At 35.9% G+C, this 21,170-nt stretch overlaps 1 protein-coding gene across 2 annotated transcripts in view; it reads right to left on the bottom strand.

The window, feature by feature from the left end:
* Positions 1–21,170, bottom strand: part of ntn2 (netrin 2) — a 34,664-nt gene continuing 13,494 nt past the window's right edge. For both annotated transcript variants that reach the window (XM_051097656.1, XM_051097658.1), the window contains exons 4-8: positions 13,590–13,778; positions 7,320–7,469; positions 6,146–6,199; positions 4,474–4,548; positions 1–4,328 (exon numbers count right to left, since the gene is read on the bottom strand). In XM_051097656.1, the coding sequence (XP_050953613.1) occupies positions 3,994–4,328; positions 4,474–4,548; positions 6,146–6,199; positions 7,320–7,469; positions 13,590–13,778 (803 nt within the window). In that variant the 3' untranslated portion in view covers positions 1–3,993. The remainder of the gene's footprint in view (positions 4,329–4,473; positions 4,549–6,145; positions 6,200–7,319; positions 7,470–13,589; positions 13,779–21,170) is intronic.

The following is a 21,170-nucleotide window of genomic DNA, read 5'->3' on the forward strand; positions in this document are numbered from 1 at the left end:
TAATAATTTATTTGTATATTTGATTAATTCAGTGGTCATTGCAGTTACAGAGACAGCAAATAAAACGGATGATGAGAAGAAGAGAAACTCTCCTTGTACGTTAAAAAAGGAAACATATTCCTCATGTGGAAACACATAAAGTTCATCAATCTGCACATTTACTCATGTATGTACATGTTCATACACACGCACACTTCACATTCAGGCTAATGGAAGTGAATACACACAAATACATACTCATTCGTACACAGATATGTAAAAATATACAGTTGTGTGCAAATGTCTGTGGCTAGACTAAATGGTTCGGTCATTTTCGAGTTGTTTATTTACTGCATTTCTTCAAAGCTAATTTCGCACATGCTTATTTGGGATTGCAATGCCAGACTGAATCACCCAAACATGAAATGTGGGAATGGTGCCCAAACTTTTGCACACAACTATAGACACAAATACATTCGCACAAGCAATCACAGACAGAGCAACCTTCTGCACGTCTGCCGATTCCCGCCAGAAACACAATTCAGTCTTTCTCATAATTGTTCATTTACTTAATGACATCAGGGTCATTAAAACTGGTAATCTGCGCCGCTCATGTGGCGGGAAGGCTTTCATATGTTTATAGTCTTATCCAAACCACTTCCAGGAGTAAAATGAAAATGGAAATTGCGGTGGAAATGACATTTCCTTTGTCAAGGCATCTCTGCAACATAGGGTATGTTCAGGATGGCATACTAGTTTCTACTCTAGGATTTGGTGCGGTTGTTTCATCCCTTGGGTTAATAGATTCTGCTTGTATTATTCAGATTTGTCACTTTGGATAAAAAACAGAAACATTCTAACTTGACCTCATCATGCTAAGGGCATCCTGTTGTCATCTTGATTGTTTTGCATTTTTAACCTGATTTTGTGCATAAGGTCTTAACCAAAAAGTCTGTTGTTATTAACTCCTGTGCATTTGTCACAGCTAATGGAAGGTCACACTGAGTGCACTGCATTGTGGGATACAGTGTGCCACACAGAGCACTTGGCAGCGTTCAGAATGGATTGTTGTCACACTGCTTACTGCTTATTTTTGAGTGAAGTATGTGAAACGGCATTTAGTATGGATGATAAACAATATGATATGTGAAATTTTTTTAAAAAGTACATAAAATGTCCCGTCACTGGCACTCAGTGGGCACATTCTGAGGTCGTTGTGCGTCGTGGTGTGTGTGAGAGTTTACCATAGTAAATCTATGGACGCTTGTATAAAGTATTAGCATTTTAACACTACTTCAGTTAACTCTCCTGTTAGTTTAACATTGGCATAAAAAGACTAGTTATTGCATAAACACACAGAGACTATCAACATAAAATACTTGAACAATACAAATCCTGTTATTCTAACAATAAACATTCATTTTTTTAACTTATTCTCTCTTAGAAAATGAGACTTGTTTGTAGGGTGGAACCAGGCGGTGTTTTTTTTACCAATAAGAAGGGCTGTTTACTTCTTAATGCAGCAAAGACAGAGTAAAACAAAGTTTTTGTACTGAAATTCATCGTGACATGATCAGAGTCAGCATGAATTAAACTCTAATTGTGATTTTCCTTCATTACTCTGTAATATTACCAACACAACAGACAATATCATACGGTACATCATACAATGCAGATACATTGAGGTCCTAAAGTTTAAAAAAATTCAAATCTGGCATTTTTATTTAACTCTAGAAATAAACAGAGGATTTTTAAAAGTGGAAAAAAACATTAAAAGCCAAATTGTGATGTAAAATGTAGAAGAGATAATAAAATCTGGCACTATTTCTAGTAATGACAGACTGATATATGTGGCCATTATCTGGAGAATGTGATCTTGGTTGTTCATGTCAGCTGCTGCAGAGAGACACACCAAATATCACTAAAGTGATAATCTTCAATGCAAATTATTATGCAGATAATGCATTTGAAATTAAAATGAAAAAGCAAATGGTCTCAAACATTTAAGACCCCACTGTATATGTGTGTTTGACACTTTCTCACAGTAAGAGATGCAAACAAGAAGAATACACGTCATTATTCTCGTCTTTGTCTTGTCTTTTAAAACGGTCAGACGGCAGATAAAAACCGAGACATTCAGTAGTAGAGGAGAGAGAGAAACATTAGGACAGAGCATTGGCCCTGAAACATGCTTTACGCAAGTATGCAAACGCACTCCATTTCACTGCCACAAGGGGCGCTGTAATGCTTTAGCATAAACTGTCTTTTACAGTCAGTTTTCTGTTTCAGATCAACTACTGAAATAGCAAAGCAACAGTTTGAAGAGAATCTGGCAGAGTAAACACATACTAACACATACATTTGCCTAGATTTTTGCTTTTTGGTTGTGAATTCAATGTCAGTAAGTTGATATCCAATACTGACGTCAGCTGATGTTAATATTTGGTTGTTTTTAGGTTGTGTAACTCAACCAAAATGCAACGTCTGTCCGATGTTAGGGCCCGACATCAACCTGACGTTATATTGGCATCCAGTGCCTGCTGGGATCCTGTCAGAGGAGATGAAACATATTTGATATTTTGAGGCATTTTGTGTTGAGTTGAGAAGTTTATTCCAGTCTTAAGTTAGAAAAGTTTGGTTAAACTGTTGACATGTTTATTAACACAACTGGTTATAGTTCACCCAAAAAAGAAAATGCTGTCATAATTGACTCAGATCTTTTAGACCTGTATAACTTTCTTTTTTCTGTGGGACATAAAGGAAGATATTTTGAAGAATGTTGGTAACCATACAGTTTTGGTTCCCATTAACTTCCACTGTATTTTTTATCCATCCAATGGAAATTAAAGGGAACCAGAACTGTTTGTTACCAGCATTCCTCAAAATATCTTCATTTGTGGTCCACAGAAAAAAATATATACAGGTTTGGAATGACAATGATTTGATGACACAAAATTTGATCATTATTTACTTACCTCATGTCATTCAAAACTCATACTCTAGTTATTTTCCATGAAAAACAAGGAGAATGTTTTCAAAACTTTGGCTACAGTACAAAAGCAGTCCATACAATTCGAAGCCATATGAAGTCTTTAAAAAGTCATTATTCACTAATAACCTTCTCAACTTCTCTCAGTTGTGCTTGCATTTAATTCAGTCTCTAAATGGATTACTTTGACAGTGCTTTTTTGTCATCTTGTGGAGCTTAACAGACTGTTTTTATATGGAAAAGAGGGAAATTTTCCTCTCGCGTTCCACAGAATAGAATAACATTCTATGGGTTTGGAACGACATGAGAGTAAAGAAATTATGACAAAATATTCATTTTGGTTGAATATGGGGTGAACTATCCCTTTAATGACAGACATTTGTTCCTGCCACAGTAACTCAAAAAAGCATGTTAAAAATGCACAACGAAACCATGTTTGCCAAGCATTTGTGCATTTGCATACTAGCGCCATGTCTGCTAATGGACGTTCGCTCTATTCTGCACTAGATCCTTCAGCATCAAAGTACACATCCACACGTACGGCACACAACCCACAGATATGAGCGCGCTTGATAAGTTCTTCAAAAGTGAAATGATCCAGGCCGACGATGATGACGATGATGAAGATTTTGAGGTTTTCAGAACTGAAGCGAGCAGCATGTGGTGAACACCAGTGTGACCATCTGATGAAGGCCACAAAGGCTGGAAGAACCGAACCAGATGCGGACAGAATGGTTCCCCTGATTTGTAATTTGAGGACGTATTTCATATTTGATTGATTAAATTGTGGCTTGGAGAGGAAATGGAATCAGTCCATGTGTAGCTCAGTCAAACTGCAGCACGTGTGTGTGTGAGATTCAGTGGTGTGTGATTAGAAACAGTCTTTTTATCGGTCCCTTTAGAAGGCTGACCAACAGGACGACATCAAATAACGCACTGAAAACAACAATACGCAGAGTTCGCTCTCTCAGTCTCCCGCGTACGCAGGACAGTGGTCAATAATAAAAGAGTTCCCTGCCATCCCATCATGCTTTGCCGCACTTGCCTTTCTTCTCTTTGCGCTGGAACTTGCGCAGTCGTCGAGTCCAAATGTCCCTCCACTGAATGACCAGGCTGTTTTTGTCGGCCAGCAGTCCCGGACGTTCGGGGCTCGCGGCGCCCTCGCTTGTGCCCAGGATAAGGAAGCGTTTGCCCATGTGTATCCGCGGACATTTGCAGGCCAGATCCTTCATATGGACCCACAGCACGTGATCGCCTCTCTTCAGCGGCTCTCCTCGGCTCTTGTACACGGACACCAGGCTGACGGCAAATTTGGCCCAGTCGCCGACGGTCTCCATGTCCAACACGCTGACCTGGACAGCTACACACACACACACACACATATGAAAATGTTACACCAGATACAATGAACGAAGAGTGAATAAATGCATTAAATCACAAAAAATGCTTCTTAAATAAAAAGGGACTGAAAGGTAAGAACAGAACGAATGACAAAGGAATTGTACCATAGTCCTTTTTGCAGTATTTCTTCATGTTTATCTTGAGATTTCCCTTCAGTGGTTTGCAGTATGAGTCACAATCTGAAAACACATAAGTTTTTTAATTAAAATTGTATTAGAATTAAAACGCACTGTGAATACGCTCTTTCTAATAACACACTAAAACACGTCTAAATCATTAAAATAACTAGAGCATAAAAGAACTCAACACTGTATTTGAAAAGTGAACTCATCTATCTATTCATCCACCATCCGTCTGTCAACATCTATCAATCCATTTATCAGTCTGCCCACCTATCTGTCTATCTGCATCTGTCAAGCCATCCGTCCGTCTGTCCATCAGTTTATCTCTTTATCTGTCAATCTGTCCATCCATCCATTCATCTATCCATCTGTCCATCCATTCATCCATCTATCCGTCTGTGAATCTATCTGCATCTGTCAATCCATCCGCCCGTCTGTCCATCCATTCATCTATCTATCCGTCTGTTGATCCATCTATCTATCTATCTATCTATCTGCTTCTCTCAATCCATTCGTATGTCTGTCCATCTATCTATCTATTTATCTATCTGTCAATCCATCCATCCGTCCGTCCATCCATATTTCTATCTATCTGTCCATCTGTCTCTCTATCTGTCTATCCGCATCTGTCAATCCATCCATCTGTCTGTCCATCCATCCGTCAGTCCATCCATCTATCTATCTATCTATCTGTCTGTCTGTCCATTCATCCATCCATCCATCTATCCATCTGTAAATCTATCCGTCCATCCATCTAGTTGTCTGTCCATTCATTCATCCATCTATCTGTCCATCCATTTACAATCTATCTATCTATCTATCTATCTATCTATCTATCTATCTGTCCATTCATCCATCTATCCGTTTGTCAATCCATCCATCCAGCTACCTGTCCATTCATTCATTCATCCATCTATCTGTCTATCCATCCACTTACAATCTATCTATCGATCGATCTATCTGCATCTGTCAATCCATTCGTCTGTTTGTCTATCTACCTACATCTGTCATTCCATCCATCTATCTATCTATCTATAGCATCTATCTATCTATCGTCCGTCTGTCCGTCCTGTCCATCTATCCGCATCTGTCAAACCATCCGTCTGTCTGTCCATCTGTCTATCTATCTGTCCGTCTTCATGAATTTCAATGCTGGTTTAGTCTATTTTTTTTGCTTGTTTAGCTGATGGACCAGCATATCCCAACTATTTAGCATAAAAATGCTGGTCATCTAGCATGCAACTAGCAATTGGTAAAGTTGGTTTACCAAGGACCACTTGCTGGTTAAGCTAGTTAGGAAGCCCTTTTCCCTGGCATTTTCAACAGGGTATTGTGAGTGGTTTAGAATGTTTGCAATAGTTGGCATGACTTCAGTCTGTGTGTGTGTGTGTGTGTGTGTGTAGTGCTCATGTGGCACACTGTGTGAACCGTTCATTGACCCAGAAGGGCTGTTGAAAACACACACAATTCCTTCACTTCTCTGCTTTCACACACACCTCTGATTCACTTTCAGTCATGACAAGGACAGATTGCGAGCTCTCCGCCCCGTTCCACCAGTGTTACAGAGCGAAACGCCACACAAAAGTGAGCGGTTCTTCCTCTGTCTGTCTCTAAGCTCTGTCCTGAATGTGTCTGTGTGTGTTTGTGCACTAACCTGCAGGCTCCTCTGTAGTGCTGATCACAGCCGTCGGCTTTATAACAGGGATTTCTGAAAGACACAGTACAGCATGACGTCAGTGTGTGTCCATGTAGCTCACGCAGTATATTTGACATTGAAAGTCATAGGACTGATTCTCAAGACAGGCATGAACTGATAAATGGTAGACCCTGAATACAATGGAAGTCACTTGAATAAAAGTGTCCACCAAATGCATGAAACTAAATCTGAAATATCAGGTGTGGAGAAGATGTTTGATTGACAGACTGTGATAAACTGCTTTACTATATGTGAGAGCTAACCGTATGTTCACTTGTCTCTAAAAGTTCTCCAAGTGTATCCCAACCAGACATGATGCAGTTAGTTTCCAAACAAACCAGAAAATATCTGGATCAATAAGATTTCACTTAAGACCAGGATACCCAGGATAGTACACACAAAAATAAGTACACACAAAAATAAATAAAAAAGATGAAAAAGATAAATCAAAAACTTTCCTTTGAGGAGATTTTGAATCGGAAATATGATTATTATATAAGAAAAACAGTTACATATTTCGTAACATTAGTAAAGTTATTCAAACCATGACATGACAAAAAAGTTGGTAAATAAAACTAAAATAAAATAATGGAAATAATGAAATATAAATTAATTATGAATAAACATAATTTATATGAATTCACATTTGCTTTGTGTTTCAATGCAGTTTGCAATTTTTTCTTGCATGTGAACATTAACTGAAATAAAAATACTAAATAATACTTAGTTATTTTATTTCAGCAAGTTGCCAACATTGCACTTTTGAAATTTAGTTTAAGTAAAATAACTAAAACTGAAATAAAAATTATGAAAAACTATAGAGAGAGACAAAATAACACCTGAAAAATAAAACATGAAATGTAATTAAAACCAGAAAATATAAAAGTAACGATTAAATTTAAAAAATATGCAATTCTAAATACACAAAATTATACATGCTTACTTATACCTTATAATGATTTCATAAAAATTATACATAAAATTAATAATGCATTTTTTGTCATTCAAAACTTTTGTGTCCAGGTTGGGTGTCAGTTTGGGTTAGTATTACTCATTGTTTTTATAAACAACAATCTAAGTTTATAATACATCTCCATGTAGACAGATAAACAAACGTGCGCGTGTCACTCACTAATGCACGGGGCGACGGGCGATCGGCTCTGCTGATACCCTTTAGCGCAGCGATTGCATGTGATGCCAGTCACCCCGTCTTTACACGGGCACTGACCCGTCGTCTGGTTACACGTTTTACCTGCAGCTCCCACCGGATGGCAGTCACATGCTGGAGAGAGAGAGAGAGAGAGAGAGAAAGAGAGAGAGAGAGAGAGAGAGAGAGATGATCAGCTCTGGCACAGGGGCAGAAGGGAAGTCCAAATAATGGCCTTAGTCCCCGTCTGGACCCGTAAACATTGCCATGACACTCAATCTGTTACACACACTTCCCGTAACAACATGCACGCTCACACACACACACTGTTATATCTCATTTAAAGTCAGATGGCTCAATATTATATTAAATTAGGGGCTGTGTTACAGGAATTACACATAGTAACCGAAGGCTCCCACAACAACAAACAAAGAGTCACATGGAAAACAGGTTTCGTGTACTGTGTGACAAATTTGTACACTCACAACATTGTACTGAAACTACAGTGCTTTAATATGACTATTATTCATGTTTCATAATAATAGTAAAGTTATCCAAACTACAAAATGATAAAAAGCATGGGAAATACAGTGTCAAACAAAACTAAATAAATACTAAATAATACATTAAAATATATATATTTTTTTTATTATTAAATAAAAAATGTAACTCAAATTATTATTAATGAGTAATTAGAAATTATTATATTAAATAAATAAATTGAATTAAATTTTTAGGTATTTTAGTAAAACTAAATAAAAATGAGAAATTTAAATTTTTTATTTTATATTAATGCACCAGTAACTTAAGCAAAAAAAGTGAACAGTTTTATAATTATGATGTTTTTTGCGTATAAGTTTTGTCTGTTCTTTAAGCATTCGGCTACATGTGTATGTGCACTGATGCGAAAATGTGCGTTTCCTCTCTGTGTCGAGACTCTCAAAACACACAGACACACACAGATAAGGTTTTAACAGCTGTGGCAGCTGCAGGTGAAACCGTGACTTCATCTGTGTGTGTGTGTAGGTGGAATTTAAGGAATTCTCAGGTGCTGTATCACAGTAACGCTGATAAGAGTCTCAGCGCTCAACATGGGCGTTATCAAATTAACACTGACAGCGCAACAAAAGAGCACCTGATTGACACGCATACACACACGCATTCAGTCTAAGTACAAATGTCATACCGAAGAGGTTCAAGCCACAAACACTCTTATACAAGAGCAGCACCAGTTCTCGTTACTCAACCAAATGCTATTGAGCTCATTTCAAACCAGCAGAGAGCAGCAGAAACAACTAGAATTTATGAAGTAAACGTCTCTTGTAATGCTAAGGTGGTCTGGCTTCCAATTTTACTGGATTCTGTTTGTTTTCCATTTGAATTTATTTCTGGATTCCATTTGTTTTTAGTTTAAATTTGTTTTCCATTTACATTTGTCTGGATTCTGTTTTACAGTTTGTTTTCCGTTTAAATTTGTTTTCCATTTAAATTTGGATTCCGTTAACATTTTTTCTGGATTCCGTTTTTTTTCTGTTTAAATTTGTCTGGATTCTGTTTTCCGTTTGAATTTTTCTGTATTCCATTTGTTTTCCGTTTAAATTTGGATTTCGTTAACATTTTTTCTGGATTTTGTTTTCCATTTAAATTTGTCTGGATTCTGTTTTCCGTTTGAATTCTTCTGAACACTGTTTGTTTTCAGTTTACTTTTTTTCTGGATTCCATTTGTTTTCCTTTTAATTTTTCTGAATTGTATTTGTTTTCCATTAAAAAAAAAAGGGCTGGATTTCAGTTGTTTTCCATTTGAATTTTTCTGGATTCTGTTTGTTTTCTGTTCAAATTTGTCTGGATTCCGTTTTCCATTCATTTTTTTTTGTTTTTTGTTTACATTTTTTGTCTGGATTCCGTTTGTTTTCTGCTTGAATTTTTCTGGATTCTGTTTGTGTTAGAATTGAACAACAATTCAAAATTTAATTTTTGAACCCTAGGAAATCTGTTTTTTATTTTTATTTTTTACTATATTCCGTGTTTTTTGTTTTATTTCTTCTAATTATTGTTTAATGTTAGTAATTAAATTTTATTTAATAACAATATTACAATATAATAATTGTATTATAATAATACAATTTTAATTTAGCACCCTAGAAATCTATTTTTATTATTTTCCCCAAACTCTGTTTTCCATTTACATTTTTTGGATTACATTTTAACAGCCAAAAAGCATGTCTAATCAATTTAATTAATAAGACTTTAGCAATTTTATAATATTTAATTTAATAATTTAACAATAATATAATAATTTATCATTTAAAAATATTTACTGTATTTTTTACAACAGCCATATGATTTTTTTTGTTTGTTTTTCAGAAATAAATATTTGTTTAAATATTTAATAAATATTTCAGAATGAATGATTTAAAAGTAATTTATTATCAAAAATTGTGGCAGTCAAATAAAGGCATAAAGCACTGCTTAATCTTCTAAAATGTAATCAAAAGAAAATATACATTTTATTTTTCTGTTTGCACAAAAGCTGTACTGATATAATGCAATTATTATTATTACTATTTTATATTTCTATCATATTTTTTCAAGCTAAAACTTATTTTGAAGAGTTAAGGCTTTTGAGTCTGTGTGCATATGACAAACTGCACCGCTTAGTCATACAGAAACACGCAGAACTACAGGTCTCATATTTAAATATTAGTCTTTTGAGCTGTAATATTCACAGACACAAGTCCTTATTTCGATTTAAGTTTACAGCCCTACTTTTGATTTATTCATCCAAAATTTGCCAAATTCCATGATATGCTGTGTTACACTGTAAATTCTAATATTATGACTGGATTCTGTTATTCCATCCGTGTTTTCCACATCACCGAACCCATAGCGCTTTACACCACTAATAATAATGATATTTCATACCACACACACACACTTTATCACTGTTATATATTGCACATGTAAACCTTATCACTGATCCAGGTGAATAAATTTCAACTCTTGGCACAGAAATCGCACATTTTTCCATCAGCCACAAAAGCAGAATTACTGATTGATGGTTTCGTAGGAAGCAGACGTTTTACGCTGTTTGTAATTTAACTTATAGAAACCTCTCTACTTATGGATTGACTTTTCCTTCCAGAAATTCTCGACTTACAAGACATCTTTTATCCAAACACTTCAATTTTTCTCAAACTCTGATGTGTGTTTGCTTTGGCCGGCGTGACGGCAGCAGATATATGAGCTTCATGTACAGCCTGCTCCCAATGCACACCGGCCCTGCTGTGGTTTTATTGAACTGTGTTCTATTTTTAGATTTTAATTTATATATATGTGCGTGCTACTGATTTTATGTGGAAGCTTTCAAGCTGGAAAACACGGTGCGTAAAACATTTCACACACATAAATACATTTTTCACCCATAAATAAACATAGAAGTCACAGTCAGAAAATAAAGACGAGCGACTCTTATGTAACACAGCAAGCTATAAAATCATGTCTAAACACATCCTGCCTGCAGTCAAGGTCTAAAATTAAATAAATTGTGGTAAAAATCTAGACCAGGATTTCACAAACCCCTTTGTCTGACTTGGAGTTGCACAAGTTATAATATCAGTTGATGATCAAATGACGTGCAAGTAAACAAATAAAATATCTGATATATATAATAATTATTTATTTAAATTTTACATTTAATTCATTATTAGCTTTACATAAACTCATGAACCCACTACATGAACAACACCGCCCAAAAATAATACATAAAACTACAAAAATCCCCCCGTTATTGCTCAATACCGTCATTTGTAAAGGCTTGTGTAAGTACTTTAAACAGCTGTAAGTGATTTTTTGGAACACAACACATAACATGTCGCTGCTACTTGACAAATTCCCTCAGAAATCACACTTGAATTTCAAAGTTTTTCTAATTATTTGTATACTTGTCTCTGTGGCAGCTCTTGGTTCTGTAAACAGCAAAAAAATGATCTGACAGCGGCCCATTACGCATGTTGACCAATCAGAAACATTGTCCTGTTTATTTGAGTGGGCCAAAATTGTTTGGGATGGGACTTCCTGTTTTTATAGCGGATGGGAAAATCTGTTTGGAAACAGTCATTAATTTTGTTAATTCCGTACGCAGCCACTAGAGGTGCTGAACGACACTCAGCTGCCGTAAATGAAGGTCGACTTCTTGCAAACATTTCGATGACGCAACTTAACACACAATATTGACTCATTGGAGTTTAGAGGAAAAGGAATAAATACAAAACTTGTTTATTGAAGATACAGACATAAATATCTATTTAAACAGGCTTCAGTTACTGATTAAAAAATATAAAAAGGTAATTGTGACATCTCACAAATTCAGACTTCTTTTTCTCAGAATTGTGTGAGAAAATCTCAATTCTGACTTTTTTCTCAGAATTGTGGGAAATAAAGTCAGAATTGCAAGATATAAACTCCAAATTCTGACTTTTATTTTCAGAGCTGTGACAAAAACTCGCAAAGTCAGAATTGAGTTCATATCTCGCAATTGACTTAATTTCTCTAATTTGTGACTTTGCTACTCAGAATTGTGAAATTCTAGCCAAATATATCTCACCATTCAGATTTTCTTCTCCAAATTACGAGTTTAAATCTTTTTTCTTGCAATTGCTTGTTTATATCTTGCAATTCTGACTTTATTTCTTATTTCTTGTGACCTTATTTCTCAGAATTGTGACTTTTTCTTAGAATTACAAGTTTAAATCTCACAGTTATGACTTTTTCTCACGTTTGCAAGTTTATTTCTCAGAACTGCAACTTTTTTTTACTCAAAATTGTAAGTGTATATCTAGCCATTCTGACATTATTTCTTAGATTTGTGACTTCATTTCTCAGAATTGTGACTGTTTCTAAGAATTATGAGTTTAAATCTCGCAATTCTGACTTTTTTCATGCGATTTTGAGTTTAAGTCTCACAATTGTGAATTTATATCACACCATTCTGACTTTTTCTCCAAATGAAAAAATCTCTTTTCTTGCAATTGCAAGTTTATATCTTGCAATTCTGGCTTAATTTCTTAGATTTGTGACTTTATTTCTGAGAATTGTGACTGTTTCTTAGAATTATGAGTTTAAATCTTGCAATTCTGACTGTTTTATCGCAATTTCAAGTTTATACCTCGCAATTGCAAATTTATTTCGTAGATTTGTGATGTTATTTCTCAGATTTATGAGTTTAAATCTTGGAATTTTGACTTTTTTCTCACGTTTGTGAGTTTATTTCTCAGAATTGCAACTTTATTACTCAGAATTATTAGTGTACATCTAGCCATTCTGTCTTTTTTCTCTGAATTTCGAGTTTAAATCTTATTTCTTGCAATTTGCGAAGTTTATACCTTGCAATTCTGACTTTATTTCTTAGATTTGTGACTTTATTTCTCAGAATAATTTTTCTTAGAATTACAAGTTTCAATCTTGCAATTCTGAATTTTTTCGCAATTTCGAGTTTATATCTTGTAATTGAGACTTTATTGCTTAGATTTGCGACTTTATTTCTCAGAATTGTGAGTTTAAATCTCACAATTATGACTTTTTGTCTCAGGTTTGCGAGTTTATTTCTCAGAATTGCAACTTTATTACTCAGAATTAGGAGTGTATGTCTAGCCATTCTGACTTTTTTCTCCAAACTGCGATTAAAATTCTTCTTTCTTGCAATTGTGAGTTTATATCTTGCAATTCTGACTATTTCTCAGATTTCTGACTTTATTTCTCAGAATTGTGAGTTTGCTGCTATTCTGACTTTTTTCTTTAGATTACAAGTTTCAAATCTCGCACTTCTGACTTTTTTCTCATGATTGCGAGATTATATCTTGCAATTCTGACTTTATTACTTTGATTTGTCACTTTATTTCCCAGAATTGCGACTTCATTTCTTATAATTGTGACTGTATTACTCAGAATTGTGTTTATATCTCGCCATTCTGACCTTTTTCTCTGAATTACGAGTTTAAATCTGATTTTACTTCTTAGAATAGTGACTTTATTTTCATAAAATTCTTAAATTTATTCTTTAATTCTTAAAATTACAAGTTTAAATCTTTATTTCTCAGAACTGTGACTTTATATTACACAATTCTGAGAAAAAAAATCTGAATTGTGAGAAAAAAAGTCACTTCTACCTTTTTTTATTTTTTACTCAGTGGCGGAAATGGGCTTCCATAAATATCTGATGTTACCTGTAGACCTAACAGCAAAAGATAAGTGTCATACCTTTGCAGGCTCGGCGGTGTGTGATGGGTTTGCCCATGTCTCTGTAGAATCCCTCTTTGCAGTAATGGCAGTGGCGTCCGGCGGTGTTGTGTCTGCAGTTCATACACACTCCTCCACTCCTACGGCCCGACAGCTTATACAACTCCATGTTAAAGCGACAGCGCCGCGCGTGCAGGTTGCAATTACACGCTATAAAGAAAGACAGGGTGAACGTGTTATCGATGGAAGTTACATATAATGCATATGGTGTTTTTCTCAAAATGATGATAGTTTGAGATATACAATATAATTTTAAGGGATTTCACAGTCTGACACAGTGACAGGAGAAGCTTTATATCTCTGCAAGGAATGTTTTATTATATATTTTTAGTAAGTCATCTGTGTTCTAGTGCTGTAAAGAAACTAGAAAGCAATCACTGATCTTAGAAACCTTTAATGAAACAAACTTTATTAGTCTCCAAACAACCATACAGCAATTCTATTCAATTAAACAAGCTTTAATATATATATACATATATATATATATATATATGTCAAAATGAAACAAGGTTTGCAACCTGTTTTACTTCTATAATCAGATGCATCGCAGAGTGTTGCACTAAATAGTCAAGCAGAAAGGAACGTTGTTTCAGGAGTTATTATGATTTGGTGAAAAATAGTGAGAAAATAAAAATACATACATACAAAAGGAATGAGGAATAGTTCAGAATAAAACCAGGAACATTAATTAAATAAAAATAGGGTCAGTTTTGATTTCATGTTGACTTCATCTTAGATCCAGAGCTAAATGTAGTCATGTGTATATGTGTATAAATATGTCATTATATATAAATATTATGTAATTTAATTATGAATAAATACGTTTAATAAGTTCTATTTAAGGCATGTACACTGGATTAAAAACAACCCAGTGCTGGGTGAAATATGGATAAACCCAGCAACTGGGTTGTTTTGACCCATCAGTTGGGTTAAACATTAAATCCAAACTTCTGAGTAGTTTTATTCAACTCAACTATTGTTTAAAAATTACTTTATGACTGTCTTTCAGAACAAAAATGTACAGATAATGTACTCACCCCCTTGTCATCCAAGATTTATTTTTTCTTTAGTCGTAAAGAAATTGTGTTTTTTGAGGAAAACATTTCAGGATTTTTCTCCATATAATGGACTGATATGGTGCCCCGATTTTGAACTTTCAAAATGCAGTTTAAATGCGGCTTCAAACGATCCCAAATGCGGTTGTAAATGATCCCAGCCGAGGAAGAAGGGTCTTATGTAGCGAAACGATTGGTTATTTTCATTAAAAAATATACAATTTAAATACTTTTTAATGTCAAACGCTCGTCTTGCCTTGCTCTCCTTGAACTCTGTGTATTCTGGCTCAAGACAGTTAGGGTATGTCTAAAAACTCCAATCGTATTTTCTCTCTCAACCTTAAAAATCATTTTAAAATCATCCTACATCACTGCAGAAGTACCGACCCAGTATTTGCAAAGTGAACATGCAAAGAAGATCAAACACCCTTAACAAAAAATGTAAAACAGTGATATAGGATGATTTTAAAGTTGAGGGAGAACATGAGATGGGAGTTTTTTGACATACCCTAACTGTCATGAACCGGAACAAAAACAGTTCAGGCAGAGTAAGACAAGAAGAGCGTTTGACATTAAAAATTATATAAATTATCAAATTATCAAGTATATAATATCATTTTTATGAAAATAACATCGTTTCACTAGATAAGACCCTTCTTTCTCAGCTGGGATCGTTTACAACCACATTTGGGATCATTTGAAGCCGCATTTAAACTGCATTTTGGAAGTTCAAAATCGGGGCACCATATCAGTCCATTATATGGAGAAAAATCCTGAAATGTTTCCCTCAAAAAACATAATTTCTTTATGGTTAAAGAAAGAAAGACATGAACATCTTGGATAACAAGGGGGTGAGTACATTATCTGTTAATTTTTGTTCTGGATGTGGACTTCTCCTTTAAAACGAACCCACAATAGGTTGTAAATTAAAAATCAGGCACATAATTGCTAGAGCAATCAGCAACAATCATAATTTAATATATGTTCATTTATTGAACATAATAATAAATGTTAATTTCCAACCTATTTTGGGTTCATTTGAAGCAAGAAATATAGTTGAGTTTAAAAAAGCTACCTAGAAGGTGAGGTTAAACATTTAACCCAGCTGGGTTTGTCCATATTTTACCCATATACACACACTTGAGGCAAAAATAGATAATTGTATCTATATAATCTATTATATCATTAAATTATATAATATCATATTCAATATTTGCTCTTACAGATAAAAGATTTTATCTTTTCATTTTAGGATTTGAAATGCCTACCTGTTTCATTTCAGTGTCTGACATTGTGTGTGTGTGTGTGTGTGTGTGTGTTATTGCAGGGCCAATTTGTATGGAATTCTGTGGTTAATGAAACCTGCTCGGGCCATTCCCTCACACACACCATCTGCTGCTCTGTGTGAGTGTGTGTGATGAAAAGGGGGTGTAATTTCAGGGGGTTTCTAGGCTAAAGTCAACAGGGTGAGATTACAGCAAATTCAGCTCGATAAACGTCTGCAGGCGATGTGTGTGTGTGTGAGAGCGCTATAAGGGCGTGTGCATTTCTCCAAATGAAATTCCAAACGTGTGACAAAAAGAACACATATTCACACCCAAATAAAGCGCAACACGGTCACACACACATGCACAAGACAGAGACTCAATTATTAAAACATACACGGTCTAGGGCGTTTCCAGATGGGGTCTGATTTGAGCGCGAAGGCTTTGGAAACGAGCGCAGGTTTGCTGATATCTCTCAGCGCTGCGTTTGTGCCTTGAGCGTGGTACTTAATCTAAAGTTGTTCCAAGGGTCTTTCTCAATGGCACCCTTCCTCTATTACAAGAGCTTTCCAAACACAGCTGAAAGCACTCAAACCTATTAACCTGAGGTTAGAGCAAACCCAGAGCTCCAAATTCATTTATGTAGAGCAGAAACGCTAGTTTGATGGAGCGTGCGCTACAGGTATGCACCGAACTACACCCAAAAACACATTTCTGTAAACGCCATAGATCCTAGAGCTGTAAAAATTAGAACTCTGCATATGTTTTGGATTATGATGCCTAAATTAATATGATTAATTAACTGTACAAACTAACTGTAATTGCACTAATGTTGCTGTACAATTAAGCAATATAAAAATACCAACTGCTGTTACCATTTGTAGGGCCCTATGGAATCCGGCCCTACAAATGGGCCCTATGGAATTTTATTCCAAATTCCGTTTTTTCCGTTTTAATTTTTCTCAACTTCTTTTTAATAGTTAAATAAAATTTTATTAATCAAAGAGCATGCCTAATGAATTAAATACAATGTCACATCAATTTAAAAAAGGTTTGACAAAAATGACATGTTTAGGGCCCTATAAAATGTTTTATTTTTTCTCACCATATGTTTTATTGTTATCAAATTCTGTGTTTTAGCATGTCTAATTATTTGAATGCATACTTAATTTATTCAAATTTATTCTTAAAATAGCCTTATGAAAGTTTTTTTTTTAAATGTTCTGGTTATCAAGTGAAGGCATAAAACATTAATTTCACTTAAGTTTTAATTATTGAAAATTAAGCACTTTTTTTTTGGCAAACAAAGGGGAATTTACTATTAAAATTAAAACATGGAAGAAATGTTGTGTGATTATACCCTAAAAAATAATGTTTGTTTCACTGTAGTAGTAGTAGTAGTAATAGTAGTAATATATATCTGGCACAATGTCTTCAAGTTAAACTGGACTTTTATTTTGACGGGTTACCGTGTTTACCTTTATATTTCTGTGTGTGTATGATATAACGCTAGTTTTCCTAAAATGGAACGGTCAAATGCTCATGAAGTGACTCTCAGCAGATATTGTTCATGTATTTATGTCCTCATTTAGTGAGACGACAGACTATGGAAGTCAATGGGGACCATCAACTGTTTGGTACCCCACATTCTTCAAAGCATCTTCTTTTGTGTTCAGCAGAGGAGTTTCTTCAAATCCCTAACCTAAAGCACGAGCAAAAGTGATAGTGACGCTTGTCTTAGGGAACGCCGCTCGTAAAAAACACTGAAGCCGCAGAACAACACCTTCCACAGAACATCACCTGTGCGTTTTAACACGCATATGTTTTATCAACTAAGAATAACAGCTCATTTAAAATTCCATCCCTGGTTTTATGTGAGCATAAATATCAGAACATTTGGCTCACAGGTGTTTCTAATTGATTGGGCGTTTCCTGTTGCGTAGATTGTTCACACATGAAAGAGTTGTGAAGTCTCACATCTCCATTTAGATCTTTTGTTTTCAGCCTGTGAGAGAAAAGCGAGCGATGTTGGATTCCAGAAGAGTTAGGAAAATTGGGAAAAGTCATAACACAAGAGTTGGGTGTAGTCAAAACAGCAATTTGGCAGCGTAGCTACTTTGAAACTGTAGCCGGTCGAGGTACAGGCTACTCATAATTTAGATTACAAACAAGCTACTAGAAAACAAATGGCTGAGTCTGCTCTGAAAAGCCAGTATTTTTTAAAGGAATAACTTTAACAACAGTATTTTTTGACACAAAAACAATGAGAATCTCTATTAGGGAGCATAAGAGCATGAATAAATCAATGTACATTAAATACAACTAATATGGTGTGTTTTCTAGTTTTATTAGTTGTACATAATGTAAATTGATTGTTTAATGATCAATATTTAGCTACAAAAAAGATGAAGGCCTCAAATGAATCTGATTCATTTTAGGGAATCGGTTCGTTCGGATGATCATCTGAACAAAAGTGTGTTCATGTTATTGAAGTGGTTCACAAAAAGTGATTTACATAAAATGTCTGAATGAACCGATGCACTAAAATCTTCCAATGGCTATATGAGAAAAAAGAACAGATAATAATAAAGAAAAGCAAAATGAGTAACAGTCTCCAGAACACTGTACGAATCCTGCCAGTTTCGTTGGCAAGCCCTTCAAAAACACAACAGGGTGGTGCTTCAAAACAAGCAAAAAAACAGGAAAATGTTCGATTAGTCAAGTCGGCCTTGGCCTATGGTGGACATGTTTTTAATCTTTTCAACTTCTATCCAACCGAACAGGCATTTCACTTGCTGAAGAGTGACTCACTTCGAAACTCCCAGAAACAGGCAACAGCTGGAGGTTTCTTTTCTGAAGGTTTGGCACAGGACGATAGCGCGAGACTAGCGACGTTGATGAGTTACAGGCACGCCGCCGTTATTTCATGCTGGAGATCTCTGACTAAACGCTACGTTTTATAAGCTTTATATTTGTTTTGAAATGTCACGATACTTACGCTCACATAAAACGCAGTAACAGGGCGCTGAGAGTGCTTTTATTTATTAATTTACTTAATTGGTTACATGTGTTAAGACGAGGCAAACATAAAAGGTGGCATTTAGTATTTTTGGTTTACAGGCATCTTTCAGACTGTTTAGATAATGCTGGAGTGAACAGGAAATATAGAAACCCAGGCCAAATTTCGAGATGGCTTTGGTTTTACAACAGCACAAACAATTTTTTTAACAAGTTCTACGACAAATGTATCCTTTGAGTCGTAGCATGCAAAGAAACAAAACGACAAGCTAGTTCCAAAACACATAATTGTTGGCAGACTAACAAATAAACAGGAAGATAAACACATCTCTACAAGGTTTCTCTACAGCGTCACAGCTTTATATCATTAACGCTCTGTGTGGCGTTTTTTTTTCCTCGGAAGCAGCATGTTTTGGTTTGTGACGTATAGGAAATCTAAGGCAGTAAAAGTAGGCTTGTGTGTGTGTTTAATGAGGATATGGTTAGTACTCATACTTCCAGTGTCCTGTGCAGGTGGCCGTGACTGGCATGTACACACATGCACATACGCTTTATTATATTACCCTAGCAACCACATAGCAACTCACTAACAACCACTTTCTCAGAGCACCAGCAAATGCATATGAACTCATTACCAGTTACTCAAAACATCCTGGCAACTGCATAGCAGTGCACTAACTACCACTTAAAACATCTGCATAGCTAACACTAACAACACCGAACACCCCAGCAACTGCATAGCAACACACTAAAAAGCACTTAAGAACTAATGACACAAATCAGCACAAAAACCACACCGCAACACACTAACAGATGCTCAGAAACACCCCAGCAACTGCAACAACCATTTAGAACACCTTAGAACTGCATAACACACACAGATCAGCCCAGCAACCACATAGTAACACACTGATGCTCAGATGTTGAGAACACCTTATTGTGTTGCTGGGTAGCAACACAATAACACTGACCTAAACTAACATAGAACACCCCGGCAACTGCATGGCAACACATTAACATGGTCCTAAAACACCCCAACTGCAACATCCACTTAGAATACCTTAGAAGCTGGATAGCAATGCACTAACGACACAGATCAGCCCAGCAACCACATAGCAACGCAGTAACAGCCATTCAGAACAACCCAGCAACCACATAGCAACACACTGTCACTTAGACCACCTTAGCAAGTCTGTAGCAACACACTAACAGCCCATAGGAGCCGGGCAACTGCTAGCAACACGTAAACACATATCCAGTACACCTTAGCAACCACAAAAAATAAACACATCCACTCAAGAAACCGCAACAACCACTTAGAAACTGAAAAGCACGGCATTAACGACATAGATCAGCCCAGCAACCGCATAGCAACACATTAAAATTGACCTAAAACACACCAGCATCCAAATAGCAACAAATTAACACTCACCTAAAACACCCCAGCAATTGCAATGACCACTTAGAACACCTTAGAAACTGCATAGCCACACACTAACGACACAGATCAACCTAGCAACCACATAGCAACACCTTAACAACACAGATCAGCCCAGCAACCACATAGCAACTCACCAACAGCCACTCAGACGAGCCAGGCAACTGCATAGCAACACATAAACACGCATCCAGTACACCTTAGCAACCACAAAGCAACACCCACCCACTCAAGAAATTGCAACAACCACTTAGAAATTGCAAAGCAAGGCATTAATGACACAGATCAGCCCAGCAACCACATAGCAACACATTAAAATTGACCTAAAACACCCCACCAACTGCAATGACCACTTAGAACACCTTAGAAACTGCATAGCAATGACACAGATCACCCCAGCAACCACATAGCAACACACTGTCACTTATACTACCTTAGCAACACACGAACAACCCATAAGATCTGGGCAACTGCATAGCAACACGTAAACACATATCCAGTACACCTTAGCAACCACAAAAAAAAAACCAAACACACACCCACTCAAGAAACTGCAATAACCACTTAGAAACTGAAAAGCAAGGCATTAACGACACAGAGCAGCCCAGCAACCGCATAGCAACACATTAAAATTGACCTAAAACACATCAGCATCCAAATAGCAACAAATTAACACTCACCTAAAACACCCCAGCAACCGCACAGCAACACATTTAACAGACCTAAAACACCCCAGTAACCATATAGCAACAAATTAACACTCACC

The sequence above is a fragment of the Labeo rohita genome, chromosome 24 (genome assembly GCF_022985175.1).
Source record: "Labeo rohita strain BAU-BD-2019 chromosome 24, IGBB_LRoh.1.0, whole genome shotgun sequence".
NCBI lineage: Eukaryota > Metazoa > Chordata > Actinopteri > Cypriniformes > Cyprinidae > Labeo > Labeo rohita.